The 22,309-nt window shown below is 46.2% G+C and overlaps 1 protein-coding gene across 2 annotated transcripts in view; it reads right to left on the reverse strand.

Moving 5' to 3' along the window:
* Positions 1 to 736: 736 nt before the first annotated feature.
* The window catches only part of LOC112454560 (histone acetyltransferase KAT7), a 30,435-nt gene continuing 8,862 nt past the window's right edge, over positions 737 to 22,309 (reverse strand). For both annotated transcript variants that reach the window (XM_025016028.1, XM_025016029.1), the window contains exons 10-13: positions 9,583 to 9,676; positions 4,151 to 4,297; positions 2,957 to 3,063; positions 737 to 859 (exon numbers count right to left, since the gene is read on the reverse strand). In XM_025016028.1, coding sequence (XP_024871796.1) covers positions 737 to 859; positions 2,957 to 3,063; positions 4,151 to 4,297; positions 9,583 to 9,676 — 471 coding nt within the window. The remainder of the gene's footprint in view (positions 860 to 2,956; positions 3,064 to 4,150; positions 4,298 to 9,582; positions 9,677 to 22,309) is intronic.

Genomic DNA, 22,309 nt, shown 5'->3' on the forward strand with positions numbered 1-22,309 from the left:
TCTTCATTCGCGATCTTTTATTATACATAATTTGTGTAATCATTTCGCCGCGGATTCGATCACTGTAAAAGGGATCTTTTGAAATAATTCTCAATAATAATCTACGGACATAGCCTTCTTTCCTAATAAAGAATAGAAAATGTCGAAAGACCCGAGACTTAAAAATAAGATAGGCAAACGCGAGGCGACAACGCAAGTGTAGCCGCGCGGGATATGCAATAGTCCTCGATCATCGTGCGTTATCGGCTTGCACTTGCCTACTTTCGTCAGAGTCAGAGAGACGTTTCCTCGGCGCTCAAAGCACGTGCAAGACTTTCCAGTCGCCAATTATTATCGGACCCTGTCGACCTCCGCGACGCGTTTTAAACACAGAGGGAGAAGTCGCTCCCGCGGCGAGCCTTAACGATATTGCCAATGGAATGGGATACTCACCGTCGTCTCCCGCGTGCTTCGGGGCGACGCGACGGAGGGATTCCTGGAAGGATTTTCACGGCTCTCACCGTTACGTTACGGGCGTGAAATCTGTCGGTGGCGGCTTATAGCTTCCCCGCGCTGCATGAGCCGATGGGAAGGTCGGAAATGTAGATAAAGATGGCAATGACGACGATGACGATGACGACGTCGGGGAGGAACGCGAGAATCGACCGTCGTCCCACGAGTCGCGCCACGAAGAGAGGGGGGGTGGGGCCAGACAAGGGGAGGAGAAGGTGGCGTACTTCCAAGCTCCTGGCAGACCTTAGTTCGAGGCGGAGGGCGTCTTGGGCGGCTGGAAGGGGTTCCATTTCAGACACTCCGGATCGATCTCTTTGTAGACGGGGCCCCGTCTCTTCACCCTCTCCTTGTAGTCATCGATCACGTCCTGAAATTATTTCAACGGTTCCTTTCTTTTTTTATCCGCGGCTCCGTCCTGGGCGACGCGACAGCTCGTGAATCCGTTTTCATCGGATTGGAGGGGTTGAGGAAACGTATAATAGCGAAGCGTCGAGGGGTGAGTCAAATTAATCGAATGATAATAATTAGTCTCGCGGTCGTGCTGTCCGATCGTGTATCGGAAATATCGTTTCCCCGGGACCAGTGACGAACGATCGCCATGAAATCGATCACGTTAATAAGATACGTCTGATATTTCCGATATTCATGCTGTTTGCATAGCGAGAAACGCTTCGTTATATCGGCGAATCATTATTCCTCTCCCCCTCCCTCGTTATCTATACTTCTGTGGTTTGATTGAGGTCAGAAAAATACATCGAGGTGTAAGATAAAATGTTTCCGCAAAACTGATTATTTATAGACGCGTGACAATTAATACCACGTAGAATTTTCGCAACGGTCATCTCTCGGTTGAAAATCTGTAAAATATTACTCAATTTTTTATATTATTTCGTTTGATAAATGTAACGTAAATTGTATGATTATCAAAGTATCAATGAAAATTGCGACGACGTTTTGCTTGAGACGATCAACGTTAAGGAGGGTCCACATTATCGAGCAAAACCGCGAGCCGAACTTCGCCGCGAACCGATCATGCGTCCACATTATCGAGCCGAACCGCGAGCCGAACTTCGTTGCGAGCCGATCATGCGTCCACATTGTCGAGCCGACGGGCTCGCACGAGGCTCGCGAACCTCGAATCGAACATCAGTGCGAACCATCGCGTACTCAGTCCACGAATCTGCAAGGATTTTGATGATACGCGGTTTGGCTCGCAGTGTCCCACCAAAAGTCGGTATTTCGACGAAACATCAAAAGATGCTTTTTATGATCAGATTATACGCTTTGTCGGGTGGTAGACTGGTAGTTAAGCTTCGATCTAGACAAATAATGACAAAAAACAAAAAATGAACTATGAAAGAAAACGTGAGTAATTGCCCAGTCGCTGTATTTGATTCTATCCACGTATGTGCAGTCTACACGACTACTGATAGACAAAATGGAATGGTCTGATAAAAAATGTTTAAAATTAAATAGTGATTATAAGCAGAAAAGATTATTATATACGGGACGCTAAAAATCCCGAACATTATAACAATTAAAAAAATGTCATGCATATTTATATTTACAATCGTATTTTTAACGTTGCAATATAAATTATAAATTTATTGCGTATTTATCATAGATTTAGAGTATGTTTATGCAATATTAAATATAGTTGGTACCACTCTAAATATAGTTTTATGGTTTAAAAAGGAATTAAGCTTTGAATACAAGAAAATAATAAAAGCACGCATATGTATACACATATTTAGTCGTCTTTTCCTGTTCTCATACTTTTTTTATAAGAAGAAATAAGTAAAGAACTCGAATGTGATAGTGACATGTGCAAAAAAAAGATGACGACATTATTGGCATCTCTGCAAAGAGAAAAAGCAAAAATAAAAAAAGTATGGAAACAGGAAAAGGTGAGTGAATATATGTATATGTGCTTTTATTATTTTCCTGTATTCAAAACTTAATTCCTTTTCAAACCATAAAACAAAATTTAGAATTAATATTGCATAAACATACTCTAAACCTGTGATAAATACGCAATAAATTTATAATATATATATTGCAATGTTAAAAAATACGATTGTAAATATAAATATGCATTTTGCATACATGTATTAAGAATTTATATAAATTTTATTATAAATTTCAATACGAGATTTGACTTCAGAAAAATTTTAACTCATGTTCGCGGTTCGCGATGGAGTTCGATTTGAGGTTCGTCTGCAAGTTCTGCTCGAGGCTCGGTTCGGGACTCGGTTCGCGGTTTGGCTCGATAATGTGGACCCTGCTTTACGTTACGCCGTCACGGGTTCCTACCTCGATTCCTGAAATCGAGTGCGATAAATCTGACAAGCACGATGAGCGTATTCGCAGGTAAGAATGGACGATATGTTTCGCGGAGCGAAGGGGAGACATACGTATATGATATATAAATGCGCGGCAGATTACAGCACAAAGGAGCGCTTACCTGCTTCTTCAGAATGATATGCTTGCCCTTCCAGTACTTCATCATACCGAGGGCCTGTAAAGTGCTGACAATGTCGTACGAGTCGATGGCCATTTCCTTGCTGATATCTGAAAGAAGAAAAATCGAGCTCGTCTCTGTCTCGCGTTCGACAACGGTCCTCCCTGATCCCCGTTAGAAGTGAGAACTGTCGTCGATGGAAAAGTTTCGAAGGGACACATAATAATCCAATCTTATAGAAGGAACTTGTTTCTCTCGACGCCAAACAGCAGGAGTAATAAAATTGACGGGGCTGGTATAGAGAGATACACGATGAATAAAACATCGTGAATTTATTACTATTTATATTTATGTATGGAGATATTTTATGTATGAAGAATACTATCAACATATAACAAATTTGGCATTCACGTTTCGAGGAAGAAACATTTTCTTCCTTTGTTAGCCTCTCTGATTACGTAGACAAATTCGGTCGTCGAGTTTTTCAAATCTCTGGTTAGAAATATATATGCATTCTTTATATTCGTATTGCATTGATTCGAATTCAATACTGAATTCGCAGTTCGGATAAATATAATAAACTTGAAGAGCTCGACGGTAAGAGTCGAGGAGAAAAAATGCGGAAATAATGAATCATATATATAATCTGCTGCGGTTTTCAGCGGCAGGGCGGTTTATCCTGCCCCCGCTCGATACAATTATTCAACCGTTAAAACCAGTTACGTTGGGAAAACTTGACCATCGGATCAATAACAATGCGGCGTAAATCCGCTACAGACGAGTCTCTTGTCTCATGGCACAAAATCTAAAATACAGCCAATAATGACCTATACTGAATTACGTTACACGTGTCGTATAGTTGTGCCAAAATGTCGGAATAAAATAAATTCTGACTAAAGTAGTGAGAAGTAATGGGTTGGCTGGTTGGCGAAGTCTCCTCTTGCTAAATTGAAACATTTTCAAGAAATTTCCAGAGGTCCTTCGCAGATTGCGCGAAAAATGTAAATTTTCTCTCTACGGGAAAATTACACTTTCGAAATCAGGTGTTGAATCAGTGATTCAAAGTGAGATCTCCCACGAGTCGCATTAGCGCACTTTCAATCCGCGCATGAATATTTAAATGCCGCTCCGTAATACCGAAAGTCAAAACTGACGCCGCCGGTTGGCGGCTGCGGCGAAACTTCGCTGCTGACCTACCTTTTACGGAGATCTCCTTGCCGCCGAAATTGCAGAGATACTGCAGCAGGACGTCCTTCCAGTAGCTGCGGTACGAGATCAGGCCGAGGTCCGACAGCGGCTTCTCCGGCGAACCGATTTTCTTCTCGACCCTCGTCAATAAGTAACCTGCGCAGCGAATTGTCAGGTTTATTCGTTAAATATTTATGCTATTTTTTTTTAATTAAATTAAATTATTTATTAGTGCAGGCGCCAACTTCTCGTACGTGTCAGTAAAATTCATCAACTGGTAATTTCCTTTGAAGAAAATAAGAGTGACAAAATTTAAAATATTCAATAGTCCCACTTTAAGAAAATCGTAATTCGAGGTAATGCCAGTAATTTATAGTAACTGTCGGGACAAAGAAATATTGCGGCAATAGTTTTCAAGGTGCAACACCGGTCGGGACTGGCGAGCACTTGTTGAGTGAAATTTCTAAAGCATAATTGGACAACGAAATCCTATTATACACTTAAAGTTGAGCGGAACATAACAAGTGGCGGCGGGCCCGGCGGAAACGGACTCGGCCCTGGGTGCCCGTCTGCTCCCGGTTGAAAGTCCGTTCCGCCTCGTTTGTCCCAAGTATTCTGCGACGAGGCATCAAAGAAAAATATATAGACAGCCAGGGGGCCGAGGAGGAGAGAGAAGGCACCCCGAGGCGTTTCATGCCGCGCGGCCTGCCTGCTTGCGCTGGTGAATCGACGAAATCGTCCGTTGCGCGCCATTCGTCCGTCCGTCCGTCTACGTCAATGGAATTATCCGACGGACCGGTTGAAAACCCGTTTTTCAGAGGGCGACTTAAATGCCTGATCCAGATCTACCGCAACCCGAGAGTCGGAGATCGATAACGCGCGCATTTAAACGCCGACGCCGTCGATCGATGGGCGACTCTTATCAGAACTGACGCAGGTGAAATCTACGATCGCCAACTCAACGTTGATTCCTTTTCTGTGGTTCCAGATGACAATGTTGAAAATCGACTGAAAACTGACTTCGTTTTCGGTTGAACGTCGATTCGGGTTTCGTCGGGGGGGGAAAATCGGACGACAGAATTCATAACGAGACGGATACTCTGTTTGGTAATCCTCATCATTTTACGTTCGCGATGTGAATTTGAGAATTATCTTCTATGAAGATTCTTGCTGGAGTGACACGAGTCACCGAGAGCGCGCGAGAAGCTTCTAAGAGACAGGATTGAATCCGCGGGATTCAAGGTTGGGATATATGTAAAAGTCAATCTCGAGAGGGACGGGATTTAATGGACCCCGAGCTCTCGCTCGTTCGTCCGCGTTTTGCATGGATTTCGTGAACTCCGTGGCGAGTATAGGTGCGACTGCACTTTGCACGCGTACACGGTATTAGGACGTGGACGATGGATTCGCGATAGTATTTCCGGCGTACGTCGTGTCGTTCGCGTTAACGTCGCATTCCCGAAATTACCTTCCGCTCCGCCGGTAAGTTCAAAAGCTCCCTCATTAGCAAAGTGATCTCTCCCGCTGCCGCCTTCCGCCGAATAAATCTCGCCGCCCCGGAAGACGGTTTATATTTAAAGCTCCGAATGTGTCGTTTCCGCACGACTGATGGATCAAAGCGCGAGATAATTAAGTGTTAAGAGATTATCTGCGGCGCCGGGCGAGGGGCACACCTTTGATTCATTGTCCCGAGTCTCTTCATATCTGAAATCTCGGGACACTTATCCGCGGGCGTACCTCCCGTATTCGGACCTCGGTATTAAAAGTTTACTTCCGTCTTGCGGATTAAAGCAATCCGCGAGACACGACCGATGAATTAACAGTGAGAGTAAAACTTTATTGTCTTAGTTTCCTTAATTCGAAATTGTAGAAGATCTTGAAAGGGGGGGCACATCGCGATGTCTCCTCGCTCATGCAAAGTTCTCCAAGGTCCTTGATCCGACCGTAGATCCGACCCAGCTTCAAGGTCGTGTCTGATACGCATCTATCGCGCGATCTCGCAGAGATCGGCGCAGACGGCTCCACTCGACTCTTCCTCGTGCTCGTCCGGAGGAGAAGCTTCAGCCTCTTTACGGACAAAACGGGAGAGACGTATCCCCGGACCAGGACATGCCGATCCCGCGTCCACGTTTTCGTTCCCGTTTCAGGGTGTTCCCGGCCGGCGAAGGGTTCAACGACCACGCCGCGCCGCTCCATCTCCTCCACCTTCACAGGCCGCGTATCTCCGTCGGCAGAGAGGACACTTCTATCCTCCCTCTCCGCCCGCCTTCGGTACTCTGCGGGCTCACCCCGCTCCTCCTCGCCCCCCTCTCCATTTCATCGCTGATTACTTTGGGAGGGTGGAACGCATTCATTACGCGTCCGTTCAGTTTGCAGACTTTCGGGATCGGCGTAGGGAAAGGATGGAGAGCGAGCGGGAGGGAGAGGGAGAGAGAATGGAGAACTGGCAGAGGGGAGGAAATTCGAGGGTGGAAATTCGAGAAAGAGGAAAACGGTGACCGCCGGGAGGTGGGAGAAAGGAAGATGGATCGGCGTGCCGAGAGGAAGGGAGGGAACGTCCCAGTCTCGGGCAGGGTCGGCACGACGAAGCGAAGGGCGCAGGGCGAACGAGGGTGCGAATCGCGAAAAGAACGCGCGTATACGGTAAAATTGGATGTTGTTGAAAGTAGTTCGTTGCCCCGCGGTCGAAAAATCACTGACGGGGAGATTTACAACTCACTAGGAATATTTATCTTTCGTGCATTTTAGTGGAGTACCGGATGGCAGAATCGCGATATTTCGTAAAACGGTAATGGGATTTCAACTTGATTTAGAAGTAATTCACAATTACCATGCAATACATCTTTATTCGAAGGTACATAAAACAATTATATTAGAACTAAGAAAAAATATCTCGATAAATGAGCTCGAAATTTTATAGCTTAATGAAAAGGCTCCAAAATATCCGAACAGATGCTGCGATGTTAATATGTATTAAGCTTCGAAAAGATGCTTCTGGTTCAACGATCTTAAGTTACAATTGGGGAAAAAAAAATTTCGTATCTCTTTCTTAATACATATATTTATATTCAATAAATGTAGCAATTTTCCTGTTTAAATATTTCCATCTGTATTTCTCCTGCAAATCCGCTTTAATTTCAGCACAAGAAGAAAGGGTTGAGTCTACGAGATTCGATCGCTTCGTTATATAAGGTACGTTTATTTCGCTGCAGCTTTGGTTGTTAGATCGAGGCGCAACCCTTTCCCTCCCTTGTAATTGCTCTCTTTGGAATGAGGACGATCCGACTTCGGCAACCTTGAGAAAAAAAGAAAGAAATACCGCGTCAATGGGAGGACCAGTTTGTACTGGTCTGGCTGAATGATATCGCAACGAGATGCGATATCATACGTATTCGTCCTTTGCCCCTTTGACGAGAAGGCGAGAGATGCCTGCCCAGTCGCAGCATTGTTGCGGCGGTAAACCCTCACTGATTCTCACCCCCCCTTTCCCGTCCTTTTGGTGCCCTCCCCCACCGTGTAACTGGCGTGTACCCTTCGTCCCTAGGTGTAGGGAAAGGGCGTCGGTGACCCTGCCAATCCTACATAGGGATAGTGGAGCGAGGTCACGAGAGGTCATACGATTCCGAGCCCTTCGGGCGTCCTGCGTCAAGCGGGGAGAGAGAGAGAGAGAGAGAGAGAGGAGGAGAGTCGACGGCGAGAGCGGGAGGCGCGGCGACGGTGGCAGTGGCGGTATAGGGCAGGTACAGGAAGCCCGTACTGTAGGGATCAAGGTGTGCGGAGGAGCGGTCGCCCAGGAGAGGAGGACGCGCCGCGTGCGTGAGACAGGAAGCGCGGGTGTACGCGTAGCCCGCACGCGTGTCTGCACGCGTGTACGCGACGTCGACGTCGGTGGCGGCGGTTGGTCGTGGGGGGGTCGATCGATGCGGCGAGACGCCGGGCGTCGCACTTTCCACAGACCACTTCGCTCTCCAACCTAACGCTACACTGTTCACCATCACCACCACCACCATCGCCGTTATCAGGGGCGCTGACGATATCCGCGATACTGCGGAAGCGGTATCGATACGTGATCGCTCCGATACGCATCAAGTTTACGGATTTATGAAGGAAATTAGAAAATTACGACGTTTTTTGTTGAAATGTTACACATGGAATTTTTATACATTAATATTACGCGCTGAAGGTAGGATTCATTAATCGATTGATATACATGTTGAACATAATTAATACAATAGCGACAATAAAAATATAGAATGATAAGCAGTGATAAGGAACTATAGTACAAAGGGGTTAAATATAAAATAATGAATCAAAATAGTAAAAAAATATCTAAACAAACGTTAGAAACGCTCTCTCGTTCGAAATAGTTTAAATGGATTTAAATATACTTTCACTATATAGAGTAAGTTTGGACATTGTAATTTAATGCTTAGGCAACTCTCCGCCCTGTATGTTTTTCTGCAGAAAAATAAACGTTACCGAATCCATTCGAGGAGGGGTGCGATGTCTCGCGTAGGGGCGCACAGGCTCGTAGCGCCAGCCTTGTACAGTCGAAATACAGCCGGCGGCGGAGTCGATGGCACCGGCACTGGATGCAGAAGGGGTGGAGGAAAAAGAGAGAGCGAGAGAGAGAGAGAGGGAGAGGGGGTGTCGTCTCGCTCGCGGAAAAGCCGGCGGGGTTGTGAAATCACCCTTCCCTTCTCCCGCTACCCCCGTCGACCGGCCGACACACCACGGCGGCACAGTACGTCGACCCTCGACCAACCAACCAACCAACTCCCGGCGCAACCCCCTCTTTCCCCCTCATACTACTACCGGTGTAGTAGCGCCGCGATGCCCGCCACCGACGCCGCCGACGCTCGCTCGGCATCAATGAAAATGACGTCACGGCAAAAAGCCCCCGCGTTTAATTATCAAAGCTACGCGCTACGCGCCTCGTCGCACCGCGCCGCGGCCGACTCGCGCTCGCGCGCGGGCACACGCGTGTGTCCGTGCGTGCGCGTCGGTGGCGACGACGACCGTCGACGAGGAATCGCCGCGCGTATCGGGTTCGTCGTCGGCGACTGAATTGTCACGTGATGCGAGGAGAGGAAGCGATCGCGCATTCCGCGGCGCGTTTAAGCGTCAAGCGCGTTCACGCACTCTGCAATAATGTCGATCGCGGTCTCGAACATTGACGATGATATTGATCGCGATCTCGGATGAGGTTAACGAAAGTCTTAAAAAAATGAAAAATGAATAAGAGAACAATAAGTGAGAGACGCTTTAAACGTTACATAGCAAATATAGAGATATATAGTCGCGTTTACCAGCTCGCTAAATGTGTAGTGTAATCTATTAGCAACGATGGTGATTCTTTTGAAAAAATTCGTGGAAAAAAATCGGAAACGCGCTCCTTGTCGTCGTAAGAGACGTGCATATAATAAATTGGACATACTTACTGAAATCGATGAGAAGCCGGCCGTAGCCCTGTCTCTGGTAAGGCGGTAGCGTTAGGATGCAGGACACGTTGTAATTCAGGAAGGAGTTCTTCTCCTGTAACACAGGCGTTAAAGCCTCGATTAGCGAGTGCATATACGCGAGTCACGGAAGTCGGGTTAAAAGTACCGCATCGCCGCCAATTTATCGCTTCCGAGAGATTCTTGCAAATTACCGATTATTATATCACGCGGGATAATCGTAAAATCATTATCGCTGTAGATTACCTAAACTTTTATCAACATAGTATGTTCTGCCTCGCGCTACGCGGGGAAAAGGTAATTGTAAGTTACAAGTGCATTCGCTATTAAAGGCATGATCGATGATATTCTGCTCACGAGCGCAAGTACGCCAGACGCGTTCCACGAAAGTGTGATGACGTTAATGCAACGGAAATGCATCGCGTTTTCGCAACGAGGAAGATAAGGGTACGTATTTGTAACGTGTTATGTTTAGGATAGAATCCATTGCGATATTTGTGTGACATGATCTTTTCGAAAAAGTCAAACTTCTGTCCGTTTGACTTGTCCGTAGCTTAAAAAATTAATTACAGATTATCGCGAGCCCTTAGAGGGATGTTTCTCCTAAGAATATCAGTATCAATTTTTCAGCGTCATCCTATAACGGGGTCGCAGAACTCGCAAGAATCTCCTCTCCCCTGGACGAAAGATTTAGAAAGACTGCCGCAATTCCAAAAAAAGTCACCCTCAGAAATAGAGCACCCCGGCACTGAATAAGATGCGAGTCCTCGTATTTTTAAAGCGACCACGAAGTAGCTGTGTGCAATATCGGTCCCGTAGATTAGATAAAATGTTCTTTTAGAATCTCGCCCGATATATCGAGTTAAGTCGTCCATTATGAAAGTGACAGTAAGTCGAACTTCTTGAAATCTCGATAAAACAGGCGTATAGATAGTACGTCGCGCTTGAACTCGCCTCGAGACTTCACGTATCGCACTTGCAAAATGAACGTTTGACATACAGGGTGTCTCGGATGCGGTTCCTTTATTTCTCTTGGAACCTACGATCGAAATACGTTCCTTTTGCGTTTGTCATGCCTGCTCTGACATCATCGCTTCCATTTCGAGCCCTTTGTGGTGAAAAGGAATTTCTGGGCAATCTTGTCCACGACAAACGGAAATCGGTCGGACGTAGACTACGATCCAGATGCGTCATTCGAGCGTTAATTTCACATTTGGTACGTTCAGCGTCGATTAGGGAAAATACGCGAAAATATTGCGAGGAATATATTCTGTCGCAAACGTACGAAAAATTGACGTTGTAAGAGAAAAAGGACAGAGAGCGGTTCGGTCAATCCAACCGGCGCGAAATTCCATTTTTCTAAAGGCATTTCCACGCATTTAAGCGCCGCATTGAATTCTGCCGAATATAAACAATTTTTTAACAGTCAGCAGGAACTGTTATATCCGATGTATTTTCCACGGTGAACATGCCGGATGTCGCGAGATGCTATTGCAATAGAATAATAGCTAGCTAGCAGATATAAAATCTCTCTCTCTCTCTCTCTCTCTCTCTCTCTCTCTCTGTTCTCTCGTCGATTTTCGCCGAATTCTCGTGAAAGAGGAGCTTAATCTTTCAGCCAGGGGATTACAAGTTATGCCCCGGAGACGGCAACTATCATTTTCCGCGGAGTTTCACGCGGGTACATTCGAGAATATCACGTTGGTTGAACGAAAAGGCATATAATAGAATCACAGTTATTTTTCGGAAATGAATTCAGATAGGATCGACTGGTCAACGTGCAGTTTCTTCGCGCAAATATTCGTATACGAAAGTGCTCGCTTTCCTGTGCATGAGAGAAAAAATTAACGGATCGACGATTAAGTCCCCAATGCCTTGCGCGCAGTGACAGCGACGCGACATGGTTCTTTTTCCGGCACAAGGTTCATCCGCTCGTTCGTTACATCCCGCAGATCCTTAAACGCCTTTACACGCGGTGTTCAAACGGATGGTCTCGATGGTATTCGGACACCCGGTATTTCCGGCCGTGCGGCGGCCGTGCTGTTGCTAACTGCCGAGGCAGCAACGGTCCGAAGGACACGACCCACAGTCGGTGTGTGTGCGTGCACACGCCGGCCCACGTGTGCGTATCGGCGTGTTAACTCGGCGAAGTAGAAGACGAAGAAGAGAGGAGCGAAATAGAGATAGACATGACGAGAGAGAGAGAGAGGGAGATGTGCATATACGTGAAAAGAGGAAATAGTGATGGGAGGGGAACTTTGGGTCCTGAGAGAGAGCAACCGTCCCGAGGGGTCCGTCTCCGTCAGAGGGATGAGGGGAGACCAACCGCTAGGAATTAAAGACAAAATAGAGATAGATTTTCTCCAGAGAATATTTTGGAACAGGGATGTTGCTATCGGCGATACGATACCTGAACAGTATCGACGATACGATGCCTAAAAAGTATCGGCGATTATGACGATGCCTGGAAAGTATCGGGCGAGCAGTGCCGGAGTTAAGAAACGCATCGGCAGAGAAAGTATAGTGATTTAGTGTAGGAGGGTGACTACTCGTCTCGACGGCCGGTCGTCGGAGTTAAGTGAGACAAATCGACGGGAATGGAAATGAGTCAGCGAACGAGTTCCCAAAGCCCGAGTCGTCCTCGTCGATTTTATTCACCGTCCTACGAGAAACGTAAAATATACGGGACGTCTCGTCGATTTCGAACGCACTAAAGATTCCTCGTAACATCGAAGTACAACAAGAATTCTCGATTATAACCAGAAATTATCTGCGTTACACACGAATTTCTCGTTACAATCGAGTCGAAGTTTTCAATCATCAGTCGGGCCTAATATGAGGCTAAACAAGATAAGATCCTATCGGGTCCTTATACTATCGCGGATTGAAAAACGCTTTCGTCGGTCCCGCGAAAAGCGTAGGGGGATCGAGGGAGAGAAGGGAACAGAAGAACGAAGAAAGAGGAAACGAGAGAGGAGAGAGGGAGCGAGAGAATCTGAGGCCCGCGACGTCCTTGGGTCCGGTAATCTTCGCGCTGCTCAGGGCCGTCTCGGCGTCCCCACCGGCACCATGACGGAGGAGGCTATGTACTTTTCCTCCTTCTGCTCCGTCTCTTTCTTTTTCTTTCCTTCGGCCGCTCGATCTCGTTTCCTCGCGCTGTCCGGTCGCCCCACGATGTCGCGTAAAGACGACAGAGCACTTTGTCAGCTCACTCGAGATCGATCGACGGTGACAAACAGCGGGATTCGGATCAATCAACGTTGGAGATCACGGGTTCCCCGATGCGAAGAGGTGCAAATTATTCGAATAATCGCTACTATTACTTCACCGATCCGATTTTCATAGTTACTCTGCGTTTTATTTCTTTCTTTTTAATATATCACACATCGGTTTATCAATCAGTTCTCGTTGACACACAAGACACACCTGTTTATTGCGCCAGGATTAATGGTCTCAGCAGCTTATCACGCTTACGATACGTTAAAGGCTCATTTCATTTCATTTCATTCGCAATATGCACGCGTCAAGGACTTCCCTTGCGGAATCCTGACTCGTGCGTCAATAATCACGGCACGGTCCTCGTGGGTCGTCCTGGCGTAGGAGGAAAGTGCAGTCCTCTCGGCCGAGGAGGCGAGGTACAGCTTCTTTCGCGGATATATAGTTCGCCGGAATCGATACTGGCACTTCTCTCTCTTTCTCTCTCCCTCCTGCCCTCTCATCTCCCTTCATCTCTGGAACACGGCAAGGTGGCGCATAGAGTAACGATCGCGGGCTGCAGCCACGGCCCGTCGCGCTCTACGTGCGAGAGAGGAATAAAACAGATCAATGATCGTAACGATATACGTATACGTCTCTGGGCGACCGACCGCACCATCTGCGCCGTGGAAATGATACTGTATACATACGCACACATGCACACGAGTACGTCAACACATACACAAGTGCGCTTCTCTCTATGTCTCTCGATTAGCTTCGCCGACCTAACGAGAAGTCCAAATAGTTTCATCAAAGATCCACGGCGTGCCGACTCGCGCTACGTGATCGAACCGCACCAACCGTACCGCGTGACGATTCAATTTCGAGATGGGATAACAAGAATTTGAGAGAACGAGGCAAAGATCCGAAATAACGGAAGCTCGCACAGGGCCAGACGATTAAATTCATACTGAAGCGTAGCTGAAAAGTGTGATAACAATATGACGAAATAAGAGAAAAAAAACAAGTTCGAGGGAGGCATAATAAAAAATATGATATAATAGAAATGTAATTATGAATAACACAGGCGAGTACAATGCGAGTAAAATTATCACGGAATTTCAGAAGTTTAAATGATAAAAAAAAGAGGGAAATTTTTTCAATGGATCGACCATAACAGAAGGCATAAATAAAAAAGATCTATAGTTTCTCACTTATCTCGAGTTTTCTTTTGTAAATTTTCGATTATTGCGTACAATAAATGTTTATAATTTTGTTTTAAAACAAGTAATTTACAGATAAATAAAAAAAATATTATATCTTCTTTTTCAAAAAATTTCTAGGTAATTCTGGTCCCAAACTAATTGCCACATGACCAGAAGTTGGTCAGATTTGCTGTCTAGTCATCCTCGAAACAAGAATAGACACAAGTGGTTAGGATCTAGGTAGTAAAATACTTCGGTTAAAAACCGAAATTCTTGACCACAGTTACCAGCTACATTCTGATTTATTTTCTATTCGGTTTCCAGAGTTGATCTCATGCGGTTGTACTCTCGCATCGATTGGCGGTTTTTAAATCGCGAGGCAGCGCGGAGCGAGAACGATTGAGAACCGTCGCGTCGCCTCGAGAACGTGCGACGCGTGTCGATGGCATTTCAACTCACAGTTATATGCACCCGCACACAATTCACAGTCCACGGAGTGAGATAGCGAGTGGGCGTTAAATTAATGGCGAGTGTTCTTTTTCGATCAATGAAGCGCGCAGACAGGCGATTCGTTATCGTCATTAAAGATCCTCGTGCCCGATTGATCGCAATTTCTACGAACTCGTGATCTCAGAACGGATGCGAGAATTTAATTGTCGCTCGTAATACTGTTGTTCCTGTTACGTGATCTATTTCATGTCTCGTTACTCTCTTCCAACAAGCTATAGTTCGCCAGAAAGAAGGCATCGCGTAAACCGTGAGTGCCCGAGCGTCGAGAGTCAGTTGCGCCGACGACGTTGCTCAGAGCCTGAGCATAAATCTGAACGAGTCATTTCCCTTTTCCGTCTATATCGTACGTGCGATTGCACATAATTCGCTCAAGAAGGGACATCGGATCGGTCCGCACGATCGTTGCAAAACGTGCGCGAATCATCGTCTCGGCCGACGCGACCCGTCTCGGGTGAATTCTCACCACCTGAACGCCTGCGGAATGTAGAAACGAGAGACGTTCGATGACGATGACGATGACGACGACGATGTGGCGTCCGGTCGTAAAAGGCTTCCAATCGGTCAGTATCCTTTGCCGCGTATCGCCGTGCCGTAAAGCGCACACGGGTAAAGGGGCGACGCACGTGCGACGGCAAAGAGGGAAAAATACGAGGGAGAGACGGAGAAAGAGAGAGAAGAGATAGAGAAAGAAAAGGAAGGAATGGAGAACTATTGAAACGCGAATCAGCAGCGAGCGAAGCATTCGTCGTACATACGCATATCTCCTTTGTCTCTCTCGCGTTGTCGTTCATAAACACATCGGCGACGACGACGTTGGTGTGTCGTTCGACGCGTAGGTGAACGAACGTCTGCGAGAGAAGAAGAGAGAAAGAGAGAGAGAAAGAGACCACGAGAGAGAGAGAGAGAGAGAGAGGGAGCGCTTGCTCGCGCGGATAAGGCGAATCAAATATAATTGTGTCCGACCGCGGGCGAAGTTCGCGTCTCGTTGTAACTGGATCGTCTCTTGACATCTCCTTCTTTCTCTCACTCTTTTTAACAATTGGTCTACAAGCCCCTCTTTCAGAGACCCTCTGGTGTCCCTCGACGAGAAACAATTAATCAGAATTCTAGCCCCGCGCGTCCGAACGAAGAAGCAGGACGAGCATTATAGAGCCTAGTCAGCCTAGATTACGTCTTAAAACATTCATAACATTCGTATGTATATATATTTTATTATATCATGCGCTACTATATAAGCTTTTCAGAAGCCAAACTAATTAATTCCATAAAAATAAAATATAGAAAACTGATGAAGTCGTAATCATGTGTTCTAATATTAAAATTAAGAACAAAAAGCGGAATTGATCGATTTGGTTACTGAGAGGCTTGTTTATCACCAGTGTAACATCAATATGGATCCATGTTTCATCGTGCAGCGCAAAGAACATTGCTTGATGATCTCGATGGTCTCTCGCTTCAGACGCGCGTTTACAGGGCATCGCGTTGGAAAGTTTTTCCGCGACACTCCTTTTTCTATTTTTGATCCGCGAACTTTCCTCCAGGGCGCTTATCCCCAAAGGATATAATAAATAACGCGTTTCCTACATTTCCCTCTCCCCTATCTCTCTCTTTCACCTCATATCTCAACGCACAATGGCGTTATCTTACATTGTTGCGGGAGGTGTTTATGGAGCGTGTAAGGCGGTCGCGACGCGACTCGCAACGATCGGAATTTTTGCGGCTGCTTATTTATGGTGTCGGTGGTGCCGGCGTTCTGTCATCGGGCTTGGGAGACCGGTCGCGGAATCGGCTTAACGTGGCAGACGGCATAAATTCCACTTCGATAGCTGAATATTTACGAGGTGGATTCGCGCGTAAATGGAAATTAACCCCCTGGAGCACCCCTTTGATTTTTCCTTCCATCGGGACACCAGCTCAGGAATCCCGATAAACCCTAATCTCTAATATTCGTTTCCGTTATCTATAATCGCCTAAGCACGTAACTTTTCAATTGGTAACAGGGCGTCTTCGCGTTTTTTTCTCCCGTCCGCGACGGAAGTTCGATACGCATGGTCAAACGAAAACTTTTTCGCAGCAGCCGATTGCCGACGAAATTAAACGTACTCGACCGAGCGGAACGGCAGATAAAAAATTCATCGAATACTCTCCTGAGAGATCGCAGCCTGTCATCGACATGGTCGAATTTTTGCCGCTGCAATTGTAAGAGCGTATTGGATTAATAATAAAACCGTTTTATAATAATATATATTATTATAATAATATTATAGCGAATGTATGCGAAGTGAAACGTTTTTTATTTTTTTATCTATGAATCTTTATATAACAAAATTGATTTTAAATCGACAAAAAAAACTATTTTTTTCTTTCCGTTTTCTCCTCTCATAACTTTACTGATATTAATATAGGAAATTGATAAAAATTCTAGCTTTGTGATTATTAAAAATGCATTCCCACGATTATACAGATCTGAAATAGAATATTGTTACTCTATTTTATATTCTCGATTCTTCTTTCATTATTTTTCGTATATTGTCAGACTTTTTTACACCAGGAAATGCTTACGCAGAGATGACGGAATTTGCATTTTCAAGAATTAGTCAAACGTGATTGACGGTAAAGGTCAGAATGTATGAGATTTCCACGGAAAATCTGTTAAAATATCAGTTGCGGGAAACGCGAGTCCGGGAATCAAACGAGACATACGAGAATTAGATGGCATATGCATGAATTATCTCGAAACGCTGGTCATACGCGAAAGGAGGCGGTGTGAGCGTGGCTTAATGGCCATGCAGCTCCTCGCGACAGTCACTTCTATATTTAGATGCACCGAGTTTCCTCCTCCACTTTCTTTATGCCGAACAAAGCGTTCCTGTTAACACACGGGGTGTACGTGAAGTCTTATCGCGACGTTTCCCATGTAACCGCACGTTTAAGCCGATCAGTTATCACCGCGTCATCGAGAGCTTCTCTTTCTGCGAATAGTGACAAATTCTTCGTCTTCGAATTAGATCCCCGTCTCATCACGTTCTGCATTAGCATGTCGGTCGAACGTCAGTCGAACATGAATATCGCGTAGAGCAACTATCCGGCACGTGGCTTCTCAAGCTCATTAAAGCTTGATTAATTTTACAATATTGTTTACAGGACGGGAATGAACTTTAGGTATAGCTCTAGTGCTTCTAGCGCTCTCGTCACTACGGCAAAATTATTCTGCGAATTTGGTTTGCGATAGCAAGGACGGGAAATTATTATGGGCTCGCGAAGGATTATAATATACGGCGAACCATGCTCGTTAAGAGAAAAATTCTTCCGAAAACGAAGCCCGGCGATTCGAGGAATACGACGACCACCCTGAAAATTTTCATCCCCGATGTGTGCAGACAATGGGAATGCGTCGTCTCACAGGCGGTGTCATTGGATTTCGAAAAACGGACGGTCGGCTATGGCTTCGGCTTATTCGTCGCGGATTCTCATCCTTCCAAATCCGAGCCGAACCATTATTACCTGACCGTACTCCTTTGTCCGGTGCAGAAACAGAGGATCTATTACAGTTATTGCCGTTTTATCCTCTTTTTTTTCCTCTCGCTTGAAGAGAACCGCGCTGGTTTCTTCATCGCGTTGTGAGAGGTACGCGAATAGAAAAAAATTCAAAAATACGACAAAAATTCAAAAACCCGAATAGGTGCGATGTAAGAAGTATCTCGTACGTCTTACGGTTTCCTCTTCTTCTTTCGAGACACATTGTAGACGGCGGCCATCGATCCGGCGGTCCATTCGGGAAAAAAGAACGAAAAAAAAACCGCCAAGTTCGCTCGATCTGAGCCGCCGCGAGATGATGCTCTTAGCCGCTCTCTGAGACTTTCGCAAGTTTCAACAATGTGCGTGCTCGACGACATCCAGAAGTAAAAGGGCGATAGACAGATCCCGAATAATTGTCTATTCGACGAAATCAATCGTTGTACGAAAGAAATAAAGAGGCTAACAATGTGTACATAAACTTTATTAGTATATTATACGTTTCTTTACGAGATCTCAAATTTTGCTTGTTTATTTTATAATGTTCGAAAAATGTTCATGTAATTGTTTCATATTTAATATCCGGAAACTTGTCGGTCATCGGGAGACGACTCAAGATTGAAAATCGAGCGAAGCGATCGATAACCGATTATTATTGAGGGAGTTCGGAGTCCATTAATTCTGCAGACGAACCGCTCACCACTACCGATGCGTGAATGCTTAACTCCATTCACGCACACGATTTACATACACACGTCACACACGTTACGGACGTAACGAGGAACGAATGCACGCGGGTTTTCCCCACGAGAAAAGAGAGTGGGACGACGACGCCCCAGGAATTTCTCGCATCGTTATCGTAATCGTCAGCGTAAACGTTGAGATCAGCGACTGTAGAGAGGATTCAAATCAAGATTCTTATCGACGAGAGCATTAGTTGCCGCCGAGAGCGCGATAAGTATGCCACCATAGACTTCTTTTTCCACAGGGACCAGAGGAGAACATCGTCAGGAACGGGGAAAAGGGAGAGAGATCGCGGGAACACTCTTGTGGATGTACATTCGGTGGGATTTGGTCGCGCGAACAGCAGTACTGTCTGGCATCGATCGACCCCAGTCGGGGCGAGGTTTTGCCGGTTAAGAGAGACCGAGAGACCAGGAGAGAATGAGCGGGAAAGAGAGAGAGAGAGGTAGATAGTGCGAGAGGATGGGCGCGGGGGCGGATAAGGGAATAGGGGATGGCTGGAGAGTTGAACGGATGGTAGGATGGTGGCGGAGGGCGAGCCTACCCCAACCTCTTCTCGACGAAGCGAGGCGCGTATAGTATCGACGATCTCTACTACTACTACGCGTACTACTCTCTGACGGTACTATACCCTACGTCATCCCTCCTCCGAGTCCCTTATCCCTGCCTGCCTGCCTGCCTGCCTGCAATTCCCAGCAGCCGCCCTTAGCGTCTCCTCGCCCCCTCGCTCTCGGGCCACCGTCTGCGGGATATTTTTAAGGAAAATTGCCCGACCCTCGTGTCCTTCGTCCTTCTCACCCTCGTACCCCGCCCGCCCGTCTACCCGACTCGTCTCGTCTACCACTGCCGTCTCTTTCATCCTTTTCGCGCTTCCTCCCTTTTGCGGTGGTTCCTGCATGCGCGCGAGACCCTTTTGCCGCGCCGATCCTTTTCTTCCGTCTACCCGGGAGCTCTCCGTCTGTTCTTCCTTCGAGCCTCGGGAGCTCTCGTCTCCTGGAAAATCCCCCTGTCGGCCTCCTCATCCTTTCCTCCCCCGCGCTGATCGCCGCTCTTTCCGAGTTCTCCATCCCCGTGGACTCGCTTGGGGAGCTTCTCGAAGAATTCCCGACATTCTGCTCCTCCGTGACTCCGTCCGTCGGATTATGAAATTGCGAGAAGGGATACTTCCGATCGCTGCGATCGATTTTCCTGTCAGGCTAGTGCAATCGCCCGTGCATCCCGGAACAAGAGGAAAGCTTCAACAAACCCATCCGAGCGAGATGCTACATCTACTGCAGAGTGCATATTAATCCTAATGATATCTACTCCAAATTAGAGGCAAGATGAAGTAAAAATTGTAAATTTTAAGTATTTCGGTCATCTCGAACGGTAGTTTCTCTCGTGACAAATATTCGTCGTGTTTTTGTCGGTCATCTTTCAGGCAAGATCGAGCGAAAGGATCAGAAGTGGACCAAGGATCACGGTCCACCGTTGTCCTGTCTCGCCTTTTTCTCGCTACTCGCTTGTCCTCTCTGGCCCGGCATAAAGCACGGGTATAAATGCCCGACTGAGAGAGACCCCCTGCCCCCTGTCTGTCTATTTATTATATTATATACGCCGGACAGGATTTTCTCTCGTCGGACCCTTCACAGGTCCAAACCGCTCTCGTAAGGGCGCAGGTACGTCGGCCCAACTCCACCCTATCTCTCTCTCTCTTTTTCTCTCTCTCTTCTTCTCCTTTAATCTTCTTCCCTCGTCTTCTTCGTCGCCTGCTTCTCTCTCTTCCTTTCTCGTCCTTCCGCGCCCTCCTTCTCGCTCCACCGCTCCCTATGCATTATTCAGGATATATAACGCGCGGAGCCGTCCGTGACGGGCTAACTGGCGCACCGCCGGAAGTTAGGCAAATGAGCCCTGAGCGACCGTGGATCGTCGCGTTTCCACGGAAACCGCGTCCGCCGATTTTTCACGCCCTTTCTCGCTCAAAGTGGAAACATCCTGTCGGTGTTTTATCTCGCGACTTTCACGTCATACGGATACCAGATAGTTCTGCGACTTAACTGGGATCCCGATTGGCTGGAAAACGCAATGGTTCCTATACTTTCGCGAAAATTCAGATTTACACAGATATAATTTGTTTTCGCATCGCGACGATGACAACTCGATCGTTACACGATAATTATTATTACTATATTTTTATGTAAAAACTTTATCAATGTTTTAGAATTCAAGAATGAAACTGCGACAAAGATTTTGTAGCCTAAATAAAATTTCAAACGGACAATCGATCGAAAGTTCTTGTTGTTTGTACGTTTACATTTTTATAATAATTATATTGGAATTATATTGCTATACATGACAATTATATTGGAGTAAATAAGGCGAAGGCATAATTTATAACTTTAATCTGTGATCAAGTGTAGTTGGGCTACACAGCTCGCGATGTATCGACAACGCTTTTATTCGACGCTTATTTTCTTTCGCTATCGTCGTTCCTATCTGGACGAGGATTGAATTTCACCGAACTCCCACGTCGAGAAGAATATCCATCTTTCTCTTCGTCTACCTTCTCTCTCTCTCTCTCTTTTTCTCTGCGTTTAGAACAGGTATCTCGTTGATGCACCCAGGAAAAATAATACCACGCGGTACTTGCGTTTCGAATGCGAGCACACATAGACTCACAAATATTACTCCGACTCAGATAGCAAGTAATATTACAGCTGCGAATGAGCAGACGTGTTTTCATCGGCCGAATGAAAATTCGCGCACGAACAGCGAAGATCTTTATCGTCTCGCGCTTGCAAAGCCTACGCTTTTAACGAAAGGCAATCGATAAGTGTAGGAAAATCGCGTGGGATCTCCGTTTCTGTATCGTAAACCGTTCTGCAACTCGCGTTACGTTCTCCGGTTCAGGCATCACACGGATACTCGGTCTCTTTTCAATTTGGATAGCCTTTCAGATTTTTCATGGCTGTCCATGACGGACTCTCTTCAACAACTTTCTCAGGACTTACCCGATTTCTCCTTGTTTTTGCGATCGTAAAGTGTACGGCAACGGTGCAGTGCGACTACCGATCTTCGATGCACACATGAACGTCTCGCAGCCAGTCATCGTCCTCTTATTTTTTTTCGTCCCCTTCGCACTGGTTATCGTCTAGAATACCTGCGTAAGAGGATACCACCGTCTCGTTTACTCATGGTTCCCGCACACTCCTGTGCTCTCTTCCTGGCCGAGTCGAATGCCCGGACGGTCTGGCGAAGTCGCTGAAAGCCGAGTTGCAACTCGCTGCACTCGTTAGCCTCTTTGCAATTTCTACGTCGCGAAATTTCTTGCATAACAATATGGTGTAATGGGGGAAAAAATCAATTATATTGCAACGTTTCAGCCGTGTTGCAAGTTACTTTATCAATTGTATTCGATAATAAATGATTTGTACGTTAAATGATTTTGGAGAAAATGTCATCTTTATATAACAAGAGGAATTAGAAAAAGCAGAGAAACGGATCGCCAGGAAAATAAAGGTCGCAACATGAGTATTGGGCTTATTAGGCGTGCGCGATAT

The sequence above is a fragment of the Temnothorax curvispinosus genome, unplaced genomic scaffold (assembly GCF_003070985.1).
Source record: "Temnothorax curvispinosus isolate PA1 unplaced genomic scaffold, ASM307098v1 QBEX01005133.1, whole genome shotgun sequence".
Classification (NCBI taxonomy): Eukaryota; Metazoa; Arthropoda; class Insecta; order Hymenoptera; family Formicidae; genus Temnothorax; species Temnothorax curvispinosus.